General features: G+C 37.2%; 2 protein-coding genes and 1 non-coding gene across 12 annotated transcripts in view; 2 read left to right on the plus strand and 1 right to left on the minus strand.

Moving 5' to 3' along the window:
• The window catches only part of ZRANB3 (zinc finger RANBP2-type containing 3), a 323717-nt gene extending 312095 nt beyond the window's left edge, over positions 1–11622 (minus strand). The window contains exon 1 of one of the 2 annotated variants that reach the window (XM_013046760.2): positions 11546–11622. In XM_013046760.2, coding sequence (XP_012902214.1) covers positions 11546–11580 — 35 coding nt within the window. In that variant the 5' untranslated portion in view covers positions 11581–11622. Of the gene's footprint in view, positions 1–11326 lie in introns of both variants that reach the window. The other variant, XM_013046761.2, reaches the window with a different exon arrangement.
• On the plus strand, positions 3503–3606 carry LOC123387958. Its single transcript, XR_006602447.1, has one exon. It is a non-coding gene; the product is annotated as a U6 spliceosomal RNA (small nuclear RNA).
• Positions 11623–12262: 640 nt separating the features above from the next.
• Positions 12263–16494, plus strand: part of R3HDM1 (R3H domain containing 1) — a 198074-nt gene continuing 193842 nt past the window's right edge. For all 9 annotated transcript variants that reach the window (XM_004774254.3, XM_004774256.3, XM_004774257.3 and 6 more), the window contains exon 1: positions 12263–12445. The gene's annotated coding sequence lies outside the window, so the exon portion shown is untranslated. The remainder of the gene's footprint in view (positions 12446–16494) is intronic.

Here is a 16494-nt window from a genome sequence, read left to right on the forward strand (position 1 = left end):
AACATATATGAAAAATCCACAGCTAACATCATACTCCGCAATGAAAAACAAAGAGCTTTACCTTCAAGATCAGAAATGAGACAAGCATGTCTACTCTCACCACTTTTATTCAACATAATACTGGAAATTCTAGCCAGAGCAATCACACAAGAAAAAGAAATAAAAAGTATCCTGATTACTAAGGAAGAAATTAATCTGTCACTCTTTGTAGATGACCCGATAGAAAATTCTAAAGACTCCAGGGGCACCTGTGTGGCTCAGTCGGTTAAGCGTTTGACTTCAGCTCAAGTCATCATCTCAGGTCCTGGGACTGAGGATTGCAATGTGGAGGGTCAGAACTCAGCAGGGAGTCTGCTTGTCCTTCTCCCTTTCCTCTGCTCTTCCCCAAGCTCATGTGCACATGCTCTCTCTCTCTAATAAATAAAATCTTTCAAGTAAAAAAGAAAACTTTAAAGACTCCACATTAAACTATTAATAGTAATACATGAATTCCGTAAAGTTGAAGGATACAAAATTAATATACATACATCAGTTGCATTTCTATACACTAATAACAAAGGAGGAGAAAAAAAAATTAAAAAACAAATCCATTTACAATCCCAGTAAAAAGAATAAAATACATAGAAATAAACTTTAACCACAAAGATCAAAGACTTACTCTGAAAACTATAAGATATTGATGTAGAAATTAAAGATGACACAAACAAACAGAAAGACACTCCATGCTCACGCACTGGAAGAATATTGTTAAAATGTGCTAACTATCCCAAGCAATCTACAGATTCAATGCAATCCCTAATGCAATGGCATTTTCACAGAATTATAACAAATAACCTTTGTATGGAACCACAAAGACCCTGAAGAGCCACAGCAATCATGAGAAAGAAAAAGGTATGACTATCCCAGATTTCAAGATATACTACAAAGCTACAGTAATCCAAATAGTACAGTACTGGCCAAAAAAAAAAAAAAAAACAAGACACATAGATCATCAGAACAGAAAAAAGAGTCCAGAAATAAACCCATGCTTATATGGTCGACTAATGTATGACAAAAGAGGCGACAATATATAATAAGGAAAAGACAGACTCTTCAATAAATGGTGCTGGGACTACTAGACAGCTACATGCAAAATAATGAAACTGGATCCCTTTCTCACATCATACACAGAAATAAACTCAAAATGAATTAAAGACCTAAATGTGAGACATGAAACCATAACACTCCTAGAAGAAAACATGGGCAGTAATTTCTTTGACTTCGCTTTTGCAACATTTTTCTAGATACATCTCCTCGGGCCAGAGAAACAAAAGCAAAAATAAACTATTGGGACTGTAACAAAATAAAAAGGGAAGGAAACCTTGTGGAAGGAAACCTTCCACAAAATGAAAAGGCAACCTAGTGAATGGGAAAAGATATCTTTAAATGATATATATGGTAAGGCAATAATAACCAAAATATATAAAGAACGTATACAACACCGTAAAAAACAAATAAATCCAATTAAAAATGGGCAGAGAATCTGAATAGATATTTTTCTAAAGAAAACATACAGATGGGCAATAGACGCATGAAAAGATGCCCAACATTACTAATCATCAGGGAAATGCAGATCAAAACTACAATGAGTTATCACCTTAACCTTGTCAGAATACCTAGAATTAAAAAAATAAGAAATAACAATCAGTGGCAAGGATGTGGAGAAAAAGGAACCCTCACACATTACTGCAACTGCTGCAGCCACTGTGAGAAACAGTATGAAGGTTCCTCAAAAAATTAAAAATGATCCAGCAATTCCTCTAGTGGGTATTTTCCCAAAGAAAACAAAAACACTAACTCAAAAAGATATATGCACCCTATGTTTTCAACACTATATGAATTCACAATGATCTCAAAATAAAAAGTTTAATTTAAAAAAATGGGAAAACACATAGCAATGGATCTCAAAGTGCGGAAGAATGAAGTCCACAAAGATAATATTCTAAGATCATGTAGCCAGTGACAGGTAAATCATATATCTGGGTCTTTGCTTCCTTTTCAACACAGGAATGCGCCACCCCTGCTTCAGAGCTAAATCACAGTTAAAATATCCATTTTAAACAGTCAAAATATTTGTTCTGAAAAGAATTCCAATTAAAAAATAAGTAATTATCTGATGAATTTTATTCCCGAATTTCATTCTTTCATGCATTCAACAAAAATATATTTGGGTATTGATATGGAGCAGAGTTCCATATCATATGTTTGCAGAGCTTCTGCAAACATAATAATTAAAAAAAATAGATGTAGTTTTGAATAAATAATATAGGGAAAGTACCAACTGTTAAGGAAGCATGTAACAAAAATTCAGTTTCCAAATCTGGAGATTTGGAAAGCTTTCTAAGAGATATATACATCAAAGCTGAGACATACAGAGTACACAATAACCAGATGAAAAGGATATACAAAGTGCCTAATTTGGAATAAAAGGCAGACAGCAGGTAGGAATTCTTAGTCTTCATTTTACTGGACCTATCAGTAAATCATTCCGTCCTCATTAAACCATGTGTTTCACTTAGATTCTAGAACACCACATCCCCACAGTTTCTATCCTACTTCAACAGTCATTCTTGCTCAGTCTACACTTGTGCTGGTTCTTCCTCATCTCCCTGCCCACTTTAAGATTAGAGTGTACCAGGGCTCAGTTCTTAGTAACTTTTGTTCTATCCTTTAGAGATATCATTATTATCATGGCTTTAAATATTACCTCTGTGCCAATGACTCCCACATTTATAGAGAGAGATCAGCCTCTCCCGAACTTCAGACTCAAATACCTAACCAAACATCGCTAACTTGCAGTCTAATGGGCATCTCAAACTTAACACAACTAAAACTGAACACTAGATCTTTCTCTCAAACCCTATTCCATCCACAATCTTCCCCATCTCATCCTTCCAGTTGTCCATACCAATTCCTTCACTCCCCTCAGTTCTCTCTCATCCTGCATATCCGATACATTAGCAACTCCTGTTACATTCAAAATATACCCAGAATCCCACCATTTCCTACTACTTCTAAATCCATCACCCGATCTGAGCCACTCTCACTTCTAGTCTGAATTTCTGCAAGAATCTGGTATCTCAGCCTTTACTTCCCTTCCTACATTCTCCTCTCAATGTAGCAGTCACTGAGATATTTTGAAAAGGTAAGTCTGATCCTAACATTCCCCAGAACTCCTCAGCAGTTTCCAGGTTTACTCAGATAAAAGCTCTATTAATGGTTTATAAGCCCTTCTACAATCTGCTCCCACTTCTATTACCATCCCTTCTCACTCTTTCTTCTCTGTCACAGTGATGTCCTTATGTGTTCCTGCTTTGGACTCTGCACTAGCTGGTCCACCTGCCTGTACCACTCTTCCCCCAATTACCTGCATGGCTACTTCTCTTGATTCCTTCAAAAGTCTTTTCTGAAATGTCAAATTTTCAATGAAAACTTGACTATCTTGTTTAAAATTTCAACTTTTGTGCTTGCTTCAGCAGCACATATACTAAAATTGGAACGATACAGAGATTTGCATGGCCTATGCACAAGGATGACACACAAATTCAGGAAGTGTTACATATTTTTCAGAGAAAGAATTTTAAAGTAAATGTGGCAACAATATGTGATTCTGGGTCAAGGGCATATGGCACTATTCTTGTGACTTTTCGTATGTCTTAAACTACTTCAGAATAAAAGCTTAAAATTTTAGGGGCACCTGGGTGGCTCAATGGGTTAAAACCTCTGCCTTCTGCTCAGGTCATGATCCCAGGATCCTGGGATCCAGACCTGCATCCCGCTCTCTGCTCAGCAGAGAGCCTGCTTCCCCTCCTCTCTCTCTCTGTCTGCCTCTCTGCCTACTTGTGATCTGTCTGTCAAATAAGTAAATAAAATCTTTAAAAAAAAAAAAGTTTAAAATTTTAAAAACAAAAAACCAACAAGAATTGCAACTTCTTATTATCTCTTCCTTACCCTACATCTTCTTTGACAGCACTTATCACTTTGTGAGACACTATATGATTTAGTTTCCTCCTGTAGAATTTTAGTTGGTCTTTCGCCACTAGTGTATAAACTCCAAAAGGACAGAAATTCTTATCTCTTTTGTTTCCTGGTGTATTCCATGCACCTAGAGCAGTGCCTGGCACCAAGCACTCAGAATTATTTGTTACTTTGAAGTTTCAAAGGACAGGGGTACCATGATTAGAGAGTCTGGAGGTAGAATAGTTTATGAGATGTGTAAGTATAAAGTAGGACCATAGGAGTGCATGGCTAAACTAATGTGGAAATCAAATTCACAGGAGACACAGCAGTCTAGGAACTAAGAAACTAGCATTTTATGTCCATTGGGCTATACATTCAAATGCAGAAATCACCCTAAGTAGATAAAAAGACAGTAAATCAAATTCAAGTTATAGCAGGGAAATTGGGAATGCAGTTTATAAAATGATTAAGATTAGAGGGAGGGTTGTATATTGAATACAAATTAAGGCTCCCTATTAGGATATTAGTTTATTAGAACACCCTAGAGAGTTCAAAGATAGAAAGGATGTCTACATATGGAAAATTCTTTCTACTACAGAATATCAATCAAATCTGTTGAATTTAAGATCAAATTCAGTTGGTCCAGATAACTAAATTCTTAAATTCATCCTAGTCAAACAAACTGATCAGTGGAAATGGTTCTAAGAAGGATAGCAATTTGGCTACATAGATACAACGAGTAAATGCTGCGAAATGAAATGCCTTAACAAATCTTGGAGGAGCTATGATAAAACATATGATTACTCACTTCTCCTCTCCTCCCATCACACTAATAATAGCAAGCAGGTGGACAGAGGCAAGGGAAAAGGACTAGAAGCCAGGAACCTCAGTAAATACTTCTACCAACTGGCTAAGTAACCACGTAATAACATAAATAAATCCATTTATATAGTTATTGGAGATACAAATTTGGCTTGAAAAAGTGCCAGTTCATGCAAGTGGTTAATATGGAGGGCTACTGGACAGCTCTGCTTTAAAGTACATGGATTCCAGAAACCACAAATTCACACACATACACACAAAAACAAAGTTTATCGTTATAAGTTTCAAAAGGTAGTCAATAAAGAGGTCTACTTATCCACTCAAGTATTTTCAAAGTGATTATGTACAAAGTCAGATATTCAATCACAGGAATGCTTCAGATCTGACCAAGGCTTGAAAATGTACCTATGTCACATTTTAACACACTCAATGCTTTGATAATATCATACATTCTTTTTTTTTTAATTTTTTATTTTTTATAAACATATATTTTTATCCCCAGGGGTACAGGTCTGTGAATCGCCAGGTTTACACACTTCACAGCACTCATCCAAGCACATACCCTCCCCAATGTCCATAATCCCACCCCCTTCTCCCAAACCCCCTCCCCCCAGCAACCCTCAGTTTGTTTTGTGAGATTAAGAGTCACTTATGGTTTGTCATATCATACATTCTCTTTACGTTTATATCTGATGTAGCTTTATTTAAAAGTTGTCAGTTGGGATGCCTGGGTGGCTCAGTTGGTTAAGCAGCTGCCTCCGGCTCAGGTCATGATCCCAGCGTCCTGGGATCGAGTCCCACGTCGGGCTCCTTGCCCCGCAGGGAGCCTGCCTCTCCCTCTGACTCTGCCTGCCACTCTGCCTGTGCTCTCTCTCTCTCTGACAAATAAATAAATAAAATCTTTAAAAAAATAAAAGTTGTCAGTTAAGCTACAACCTAAATTAAGTAAATGGAAATCACATTTTTTGTCAATAAAACTGAATTTCCTAAAATGATAATGGGTTAATTTCAGTAAATTACAGAATTATTAAAAAAAAAATCATTTATGGGACTTTAAGAACCACCATATCTAATATCTAACTACTCTAAAAGCAAGGACACTAGAACCTTTCATTCTATAAGCAACAGTTTTCAAAATAATGATAAAATACCGCCCACTTATTAAGTGACCTCTCTGTGGGAACATTTTTTAAAATCTCTTATAATTCTCAGAACAACTCACAAAGTATTATTATCCTCACATTAAGGTCAAGAAAATTGAGGTTCAGGAAAATTGATGTGAAATAATTTCTTACTAGTTAGCAACTGGTTATATTAAACCTGGAACTGTGATTGTTCTAATTTTAAGTCTGAATTTTTGCCATTACACAACACTGCCTCTTAAAATCACTCATTCTACAAATACTTTTTGAGCAGCCATTATATACCAGGCATTGCAGAAAATACCACGTATACGAAGATGAATTTGCACCATTGCAGCCTCATATCTTAGCCCAATCCAGGGCAGAAATAAGAGTTATAAACAAATAATTGGAACACAATGTAATAAGCGCCATGAAAGAAGTATATTTAGGAATACTATATAATATTGGAAGTGTTTGCTCTGTATAAGGTAGCAAGCAATCAAAGAAGGCTTCACTTATGAGAAAAAAATGCTTGGTATATAAGAGACCTCATATTAAATTATTTTTTTATTTGAAAGCGAGTGGGCACGGGCATATGGGGGAGGGGCAGAAGAAGAGGGAAAGAGAATCCCAAGCAGAATGGGTGCAGAGCCCCACATGGAGCTCAATCCCAGGACACAGATAATGACCTGAGTTGAAATAAAGTATCAGACAACTAACCAACTGAGCCATCCAGGCACCCCTATTTAAATTAAATACTGATGCAACTCATCAGTGAAACTTAAAGGAAGAGCAGGGTTTGCAGATGAACAATCAAGATAAGGATATTCCAGAGAGAAAGAAGCCTTATTTGCAAAAGCACTAAGTTTCAGAAAATCCTAAGCAGTTTAGTATAGCTAAAAAATACAATTCTTGTGACCAGTGGTAAAGAAGTAATAATAGGCTAGCTCATTTGCCATGTGAAAACTGGACTTTATCCTATAGGAAACTTGGGGCCTTTCTTGGACTTTAAAGAGGCCATTAGTTTACAAAAATTACTTTGTCAAATATGGAAAAACAGATGTGAGGGTGGGGACAATCTTTTAGAAGTATACCACAAATAGCTAAGGTAATACAATTTATAATTTCTTCACTTAAGACACCTAAACATGCCGTTTCCAGTAGAAGCTAATAACTTCAAATGACTGATGAAGTCATCCTGATGACTTCAGGAAAAATCCTGAAGAAAAAAATACGAGAAAATATGGGAATAACAAGAAAATACCTACCTGACATTTTGGATGTCTCACAGACATTTCTAGCCTAAATGTCCAAAACCAAAGTCTTATTTCTCTACCAAACCTGTGTGCTCCCTGTGCAATCTCTCAGTAATAGTACAACCATGCAAGTTACTCAAACCAGCAACGTGGGTGCACTCTTGATTTCTCCCTCTCCTTTAGCCACCAAATTAAATCCATTCATTACTAATTATTCCTAAGACATAACTCAAATGCATTCATTTCTTTCCAGGTCCATTTGCCATCCCCAGCTATCACTGCTCTACTGGAATACTGCAATAGCTCCCAAATGGACTCCCTGACATTATCCTTAATATCAGTTGGTTTCCTTAAAGCACTTATTATAATTAGCAATTCCTTTTATTTATTTACTTGAATTTTGTCTTTCCCTCCTATTCAAATATCTTCATAAAATCAAGGACCACTAACTGTCTTGTTTTCCATTTTACTTCAGCATGCCAGCATCAGCCAGGTCAATAAACAATATTTACAGAACTACTACACATTTACTATAGGCCAGGCACTAATTTGTGTTTTATGTGAATGAAGTCATTTAATCCTCACAATAACCTGTGAGGTAGGTGTTCTCTTATCTCAATTTTATAGATAAGAAAACTAAAGGGACAGATTGTTAACTAATCTGCACAAGGTCACCCAACAATTACATGGTAAAACCCACAATCAAACCTAGGCAGCCTGGAGCCCATTTTCTTGATTTATTAGTCAGTACTTCTCTTAGTAGGTGGTCAACAAATATTACGTGACCAAATAAACAAGTGAGAAGAACAGGCTTAGGGGACATGTTAAGTTTGAAGTACTCAAAGGAGGCTATGACGTACAGAGGGATAGTTATTATAACAAGCATGCAGAAGGGGCACCTCAGTGGCTAAGTGTCTTCCTTTGGCTCAGTTTATGATCCTGGAGTCCTAGGATCAAGCCCTGAATGAGACTAACTGTTCAGGAAGGAGTCTGCATCTCCTTCTTCCCACCCCCGACCCCCACGCCTGGCCCTATCTCATGTTTTCTCCCTCTCTCTCTTTCAAATAAATACATAAATAAAATCTTTTTTAAAAAATAAACATGCAGAAGTCATCAGCTTCTACTGGAAACAACATGTAAAATGCAAGCACCTTTGTAATAAAAAGTGATCACATAATTTTTTAAAAATTGGAAATGCTCTTAAACTAGAAACTTTTTTATCTAATTCTGCAATATAAGCATGTTTTCACAAAGCAGAGGGCCCCATTGAGTCTTGACTGTATCTGAAAAATTCTGTGTTACTAATATGAAATTAAATGCTTGTCACTAAGCAGCATTCAGTATCTATATAAATATTAAACTTATACTTTATTAAAATATAGATGTACCAAGATGTACTTTTAATTTGGCAGAATGGTACCAAAATCCACCTAAAAAAATACAAGAAAATAAGGGAACAATAAGAAAATACCTAAAAAGAAGAGTGGAACCACACTTTACATCAAAGCATAGTTTAAAGTTAGAGAAATTAAGATAATGTGTAGAGTTCCAGTCAAAGACAGAACAACGGAAAAAAAGAAAAACAAAAAACAAAACAAAACAAAAAAAACACCAGAATCCAAGCAAAATCAAGTATGTATAAATTGTAAAATTAAATGTAAGAACAAATTTTAAATTATGTATACATATTTTTATTATCTAATTTATAAGCATCACAAATGCTTTCCTAAGTATCACAAATAAACTAGAAACTATAAAAGAAAAAGATTTCAAAAGTAAAATAATTAGAATTATTTCATGGAAAAACAGCATTAAAAGTTAAAAAGACAAATTTCAAAATGAGAGTCAAGGCCTACAAAATACATGAGTTAAAAAACCTAAGAAGTAATTCCTTTAAAATTATTAAGAGATTATCATAACCAATAACAAGCTACTTAAAAGAGATTAAACAATGCACACTACACATATAAAAAATCCTTAACATCAACAGAATTCAATTACAAACAAAATAATGAAGAATCACTTTTGCAATCAGATTGGATGGAATAAAAGACGGGAAGTGGGTGCTCACAAACACTGTTAGTAAGAAAGAAAATGGGCACAACTTTTCTGAAGAGCAATTCAGGAATTATAAAGTAATTGTGGTTAAATAACCTAACTCTAAAAAGTCAGATTTACAGGATAATCAAAAAAGCATATAAAGATTTGTTCACAAGAGCATTCTTTTTAAAAGTTAATAATTGACCCAACAATCCCACTTCTGGGCATGTATCCAAAAGAAATGAAAACAGGATCTTGAAGACTTAAGTGCATACCCATGTTGAGTGCAGCATTATTCACAATAGCTAAGAGGTAGAAGCAATCTAAATGTCTATTGGCAGAGGAATGGATAAATAAAATATAACACAGACACACATACACAGGAATATTATTCAGCTTTGAAAATGGAAATCCAGTCATATGCTACAACACTGTTGAACCTTGAGGATACAATGGTAAGTCAAATAAGCCAGTCAAGAAGAACCAATACTGCATGAGTCCACCAATACAAGATACCTCAAGTGGGTGAACTCAAAAAAAAGTAGAATGGTAGATGCCAAGGGCTGTGGGAGGGGAAAAAGAGGAGTTGTACCAAAAGTACAGTTTCAGTTTTACAAGATGAAAAAGTCCCATATATGTTTAATGACAAGGTACATTCACTTGACACTACTCTACTATATGCTTAAAAATGGTTAAGATTGTAAATTTTATGTTTTTTACCACAATCAAATAAAGTTCATAAAAAATAATGTAAATATCCATCAAGTAGGACTTGATTATGTTAGAGCAATACAACGAATACCAGACAGCAATCAAAAATGTTAATTTTAAAATGATATTAACATATATCCAGTCATATCCACAACCCATTGTTGCATTAAAAAAAAAAAAAGTTCACAGAAAAGGTAGTATGATAGCATTCATGCAAATGTCTATACCTGTAATGGGTCTGTAAGGATATTCACCCAAATTTAATGGTATTATCTCTGGATAACGGTATTACAGATGACCTCCTTTTCATATTTTTCTTGTTTTTAAATACAATGAGTACATATTATTCAAATGATGACAGAGGATACATCACAATTAGTGACTGCCACCATTTGTTCCAGATTTCTAGAATGGAATTTTACATTTCTCTCTCATGTGTCTATAGCACATATTGGGGAATTAATAAATATTTGAGAGGCAAGATGAGTAGTGATTAAGAGATCAGAAATAAGACAGATTTGGATATGAATCTCAGCTCCCAAATTTACCGATCAAGGCCTTAAAGTCTTCATGAATGTCACTTGAACACCAATTTCTTCAACTAAATGTCACATAACAATACTTGCAGATTGACCACCCCCCCCCCAAAACAATGTACTTAAAGCACTTATTACCATTCTGGCTGAGGAAACACTCAATAAAATGATGGTCATATTTACTATTCCTTAACTTGAAGAATTCAGGACACAACAAAAACAAAAAAATAAACATCTATATAGAAAACTACACTGCAAAATTATACTGAAAATCCCAACTGCATTAAGAAAACAAGAGAGCTATATCGTACACCTGAAACTAATACTGTATGTTGAAAAACTTTAGTTAAAATAAAAAAATTACTAAAAAAGATAATTCTTTGACTGTTGGTCCCACAACACTGATGCTTTACGCGGGGGAGAGGGGGATGGTTGTGGGCCATTTTTGAGTACTAATCCTGTACCCTTCTAGCTTATCTCCTTCCAACTAGTCTTTAATAGTGTTTGTATACGAGGGAGTTGTTATTTCAGAACTTCTAAGCCTATTTTTAGTCAAACAGATAACCTGAAGCCATACTCCAAGGACCAAAGCGGGTAAAAACATTAAAGGCAGCTTCCATGAATAGATGGGTGCAATCTAACAGTGAGCAAGTCAAACGATAAAAATGCGACTCCCGGGTTGAAGACTAGGAGTGGAGAACGGCATTCTGGACTTAGGAACTACCGCCATCTCATTTCACCCACTCTTTCTTTTAAAACACAATTCCATGCCGTTCGTCTCTCTCTCTCTCTCTCTCCAGAAGCTGACTTGCCCGCCACGCCACTCCAAAAGCCACACCTGGTATATTCGCTGCCGAATCTCCAACTCCCGCCACAGATTTGGCTTGCGTCCGCCCCAAGGCGGAAGTGACTTCAACGGGACACTCTGAAAGTAACAAGAGTTCAAACAACAGCAATCTAAAACCCGTATGGCGTTCTGAGAAAACTCTTCTCTGACTACCCCTCTCTTTTATGCCTCCGTCTTCTGTTAGGGTGGCGAAAAGGATTTGCCACTCACTTGCAACCGGTTCTCCGCCCCAAACTCCAAATCATTTAAGTCTGTTCCCTCTCATTGGCCAACGAAGAGACCTGGATATCTCCCAGAAACTACAACTCCCGTCAGGCCTCACAGGAAGAAAAAGGAGGCAATGACAGAGGCTGGGGCAAAGCAGATTGGGAAATGTAGTCCCCTGCAGGCCGAACCGCGCAATAGCCCCGCCTCCCCCGCCACTGAAGCAGGAGAAACCAGGTGTTCGGCTTAGAACCCGTTACCGCTAAAGGGAGGAGCTAAGCCCTTAAGCAGCATTCCTCACTTCCCCCCACATGTTGAATAAAAATGTTAACTCCAAGAAAGCTCTATAAGTAATCCCTGAAGAAGTATGGCTGTCTTTCCAATATTTCCAGGTCATTAAAAACTCCACAGAACTCCTCCACCTCAGGCTCCCAACTCGTGGGAAAAGGTGCCTTTTTTACAAGTGGGCAAAATGGCTGTCTTGTTAGTTTTGCCATTGGTTGTCCTTTGCGTCGTTCAAGGGCGGTTACTTATCACCGATTGGTTCTTTTTCCCTTGAGGGTGGAGGAAGACTTGGCACGGCTCTGCCGCGGCCCAGGAGGAGATAAAGGGGTGGAGAGAAAGCAGTTTGTTCAGGTCTGATTGGATGATCCTCATGTCACTCGGAGGATGTATAATCTATGATTTGTGGACTGTCCCTCAAAGAGAACGAAGAGGCGGGGCTAGTGCGTGGTGGGAAGGGGCGGGATTCTGCCAGCCGCGGCTGCCGCTGGAGCCGGTGTCCGGGCTGGTGATGGGGTTAATTCCCTTTCGTAAGACTCTTACTTGCACCCACCCAGCCCCGCCGTCGCCCCGCCGCGCCGCGCTCCAGCCGCCTCCTCCTCCTCCTCCTCCTCAGTAACGCGGGTAAGAGATGCCCTCCCCTCCCCCCTCCAGCTCCCCGGGAATAACGCGCCTCGCTCCCCTCCCCCGCCCGCCAACCGGTAGCGCTAACGGAGAAGGAGGCAGGCAGGGGAAAGATGTGTATGAGAAGGTGGCCTTCCGCGCCGAACCATCGGCGATCCAGCCAGGCCCCCGCCGAGGTGCTGCTGCTGCTAGCCCGCCGGGAGGTCGGCTTCCGAGGGAGCCCTGCTCGCCTGGCCCGCCGCAGCGGCTGCAGCTGCATCCACTACCTTGTGCCCACCGCCCCCACCCGGGGGCCATGTGAAAAGCAAACCCCTCGAGGCCTAGCGGAGGAGGCAGGGGAAAGGTTCCCGAGTCCCTGCCATGGCTGCTGCTTGCTGCCTTTGCAGCCCCAGGGACTCGGGAACCAGCCACAGCAGGCCTGCCAAGAGCGGGTGCCGTGCGTGGTTCTCCTCTCTCCGGTGGCTGGCGCCGGTGCTTCGGGCTCCCTGGCCCACCCCACGCCTCGGCCCCCCGCCTTGCACCGGGAGAATTTTTAGAAAGGAAATAAGGCGTTCCGACCGGTTGGTGAAATGTAGGCATATCTTGCCTGTTGTACCAGAAAAAGCACAATGGGATTATTGAAAAGAAAGTTGAATGACTGTCAGTGCCACGGACCCCAGGGGTCAGATTTACACATTTTATGGTTGAGCCTTGGGCTCAAACCTGTGTTTTTGAAGTTTTTTTTTTGTTCTCTTTTTTGTTACTAGGTGCAGAGGAGAGTGCTTCTCTTTTTGAGCTTGCTTTTATGTAGGAACAAATTGTTGAGGCTATCTTGTCCCGTGTGTAATTGTCCTGGATAGCAAGTTAAGTAAAAGTAAGGCTTAGTAAGTAGCAGATGATTTTTCTAATATGAGGTCCCAGGAAATAGATGTGTATAGATCTAAGTATCCATGGTTGTAGTTTGCAGAATTGTAATTCTGAAGAAACCCTTTGCTATTAGCTTAGATGTCATTGATTAGAAGAACTTTTGAGTAATTAAAAGGTGGTTAAAGTCTAACTGGAAGCTAAGCGAGTTGTAATATTTGAAAGAGTAAGATCTATGTAATATTTAATATAGCCGGTTACCAGTGTACCTAGAGTACCTGGACATACCTCAACCTAATAAAATTTGGCATATTTGAGAACGAATGTTTTTTCCTCACACAGTGATTAGGTGCTCATCTTTTCACACCTTGTGGGGTTGGTTTGGGGGGGGTTGTTTTTGTTTTGTTTTGTTTTGGATGAGTATGTCCTTAAATAATGGATTCTGTAATTTGTAGTAAACATGATCATATCAAAGGTAAAATTTTAGGCCCACTTCTGAGGCTTAACTTGTTAAGTGTAAACTTGGGTTCTGAAGAAATAATCAATTTGCCTGTGTAGACCATTTCTTCAGGGTCTAAGGAGACCCTGTTGCCTTAATGATCTTACATATTTCCATAACTCATGCATTGGCATACAGAATTACATAGATCCTAGATTCAGGATCTGGAAGAAATGTCAATGTGTGCTAAAAAAAAAAAAAAAAAGAAAGAAACATAACCCTGAAAGGTAAATTTGCTCAGCTCCTACAAAGCACTGGTATATATATATATGTATATGTATGCATATATTTTTTTTCATGTATCAGCATTTTCTAAAACTTGTTGGTTAATTGATATAGAATTGATACTTTCAGATGTCATATACTTTATATACAGAAAAGGCTGGTGAATAGGAGGCTTTTACATTGTCTTATTAGCTGTGGACCTTCTGTGAGCCCGAGTCTCAGGTATAAAATTGGGATGATAGCACTTAACACTTGGAGTTGTGAGGATTAGAGATGAAATGTATAAAGCTCCTACTATTGTGTTTAATGCATAGTATGCGTTATTAAATATTAACTTAATGCATCTTAAGAGAATGAGTTTATTTACATGCACATGTTGCAGCCTCAGAACTTGCTCTTTTATGGTAGAGGAGTACTATGGGAGTTTTCATTTATATAGGGACTTAAATTCTTGCCATTTGCCGCTAGCCATTTTCAAAGTAAAAGGTATGTGACAAACTGGAAATCAGATACTGAAGAGTTGTTGATTTTATAGAAGGTTTTTAAATTTTTGCGTCAAAATCCCTATGTTTAGAATATATTTCAGATGAATTATTTGGAATAAAAGGATGTAGTAAATTGTTGAAATGATAAATTATTGTAAAATCTTTTGAATTTTACTTAGCTGATAGGTGTTTCAAGGTTTATATTGTTTGCAATCCATATTCACTGTGCTATCAGGCTACTGACAGGCAACTCTTTAATACAGAGTTAAGATTAAGTGAGTCATTTGAATTCATTATGGCCATAGGCCGACTTGCTGTTTTTAATTCTCAGTATATATCAGTACTTGAGTTTTTCTTTTCTGTGAAACAACAGACACACTGTTCCTTTCTCTTTTCAGGCACTTTGGAAAATGTATTTGTCTTCACACATAATAGTGTCTTTTGAGTTTGTCCTGGTAGACAAATTAAAGTTTAACATGAAAAGTTTATTACAAAGTCTCCTGACAGTAAGGCCTGGCCAGGGTTCAAGGCAGCTGTACCTTATTTTGAATGGTGAATGAACCCAGTACAATTGGATGCTCTTTTGGGGAACGTTAAGTGGCAGCAGCAGAATATTTTATAAAATTGAAATAAACTTTTTCAAAAAGTATGCAGAAAAAATGCAGTGCCAGGCCTTTCCAAATAATAAAAGAGATTTTCTAGTACTGACACTTTAGCATACTTAATTATACACGTTTAAATTAATGTTAATTTTTAATTCTGCAGAAACAGAGAAATACTGAGAGTTGATAAAGGTTTTATTTTCTCCCTTTTTGAGAATGTTACAATAATAAGCACTTAAGCCTTGATGGGTTTATAATACATTGTTGCTATTTGAATTAGAAAACTTCACTATTAACACTTCGATGATCTATTGTAAATATTGTAAATACTCTGACAGTCTGTGTGTCAAAGAGTTGTGGCTACAAGTAGCAGTTTTTCAAATGGCTCTTGTAGCTTCCAAATCATAGACTCTATTTCTTTGTAGTTACACCTCACTGCATTGATGATAACTTATTATTTATAATTTAAGATAACTAAGATACGTAAGGAGATGTCAGTTTTGTCTTACCATAATAGAATATTTTCTTAGAAAGGTAAAATAGTCTTGCGTCTGATCCTGTGAAGTATCATAATGTTTATTAGTAATATAGACATGTGCAAAGAATCAAATCATAAAATCAAACAAAATTTTATTAAGTTAACTTTGCTTTCCAAATAAGGATACGTTATATAAATTAAGCAAATTTGTTTGTACCTGTTAAGATGTAAGCATGTGTATCTTCTCCAGAATTTAATTCAGTTAGTCATTGGGTGATGGTTGAAACAAAAGATGAGTTATTTAATTCTGGCACGAATCTAGTTCTGTGTCTTATTCTCCAAAAGTTTGTTTTTTTCTCAGATTTTATCCTTGAAAATATTACCTCTTCTTACCTTCTTAGTCTCTACATGTGCCCATTAACTTAAAAATTTCTGGTTTTGAAAGCTGGTACTTAAGGTCTTTGTTTTTCTCTTTGTCTTCTGAATTGTAGATTTGTAACTTAAAAAAACAAACAAACAAAACCTCCTACAAGTAAGCCCACTTCTCTTGTGCCTTCTTATTTCATAAATACTAAATCATATAGCATGTTTAAATGATTATTCTTATTGCCTGCTTGACTAGTGTTTTCATCTATAACTCCTTAAAAGTACTTTCTCTCAAAAAGAAATTAAGTATGGGAAGTAAGTTACATTATGTTCTTATTTTTTACCTTTCTTCTTGAAGGGCGTAATTTGATATCATCCTGCGAAAGAGTTTGTTTAAAGTATTATAATTTTACTTCTCCCAACTTTATATTTATCAATGACATAAAAATTAGTTTTGTGAGCTAGCTGTACAGTTAACTTCACTAACCTTTCTTCTGCTTGAAAGAAATTCCATAACCGGTATATCACCTTAAAGTCTGAGTTGGAAGTTT

This window comes from Mustela putorius, unplaced genomic scaffold (assembly GCF_011764305.1).
Source record: "Mustela putorius furo isolate JIRA1106 unplaced genomic scaffold, ASM1176430v1.1 tig00003867_pilon_pilon_pilon, whole genome shotgun sequence".
In the NCBI taxonomy this organism is placed as follows: Eukaryota; Metazoa; Chordata; class Mammalia; order Carnivora; family Mustelidae; genus Mustela; species Mustela putorius.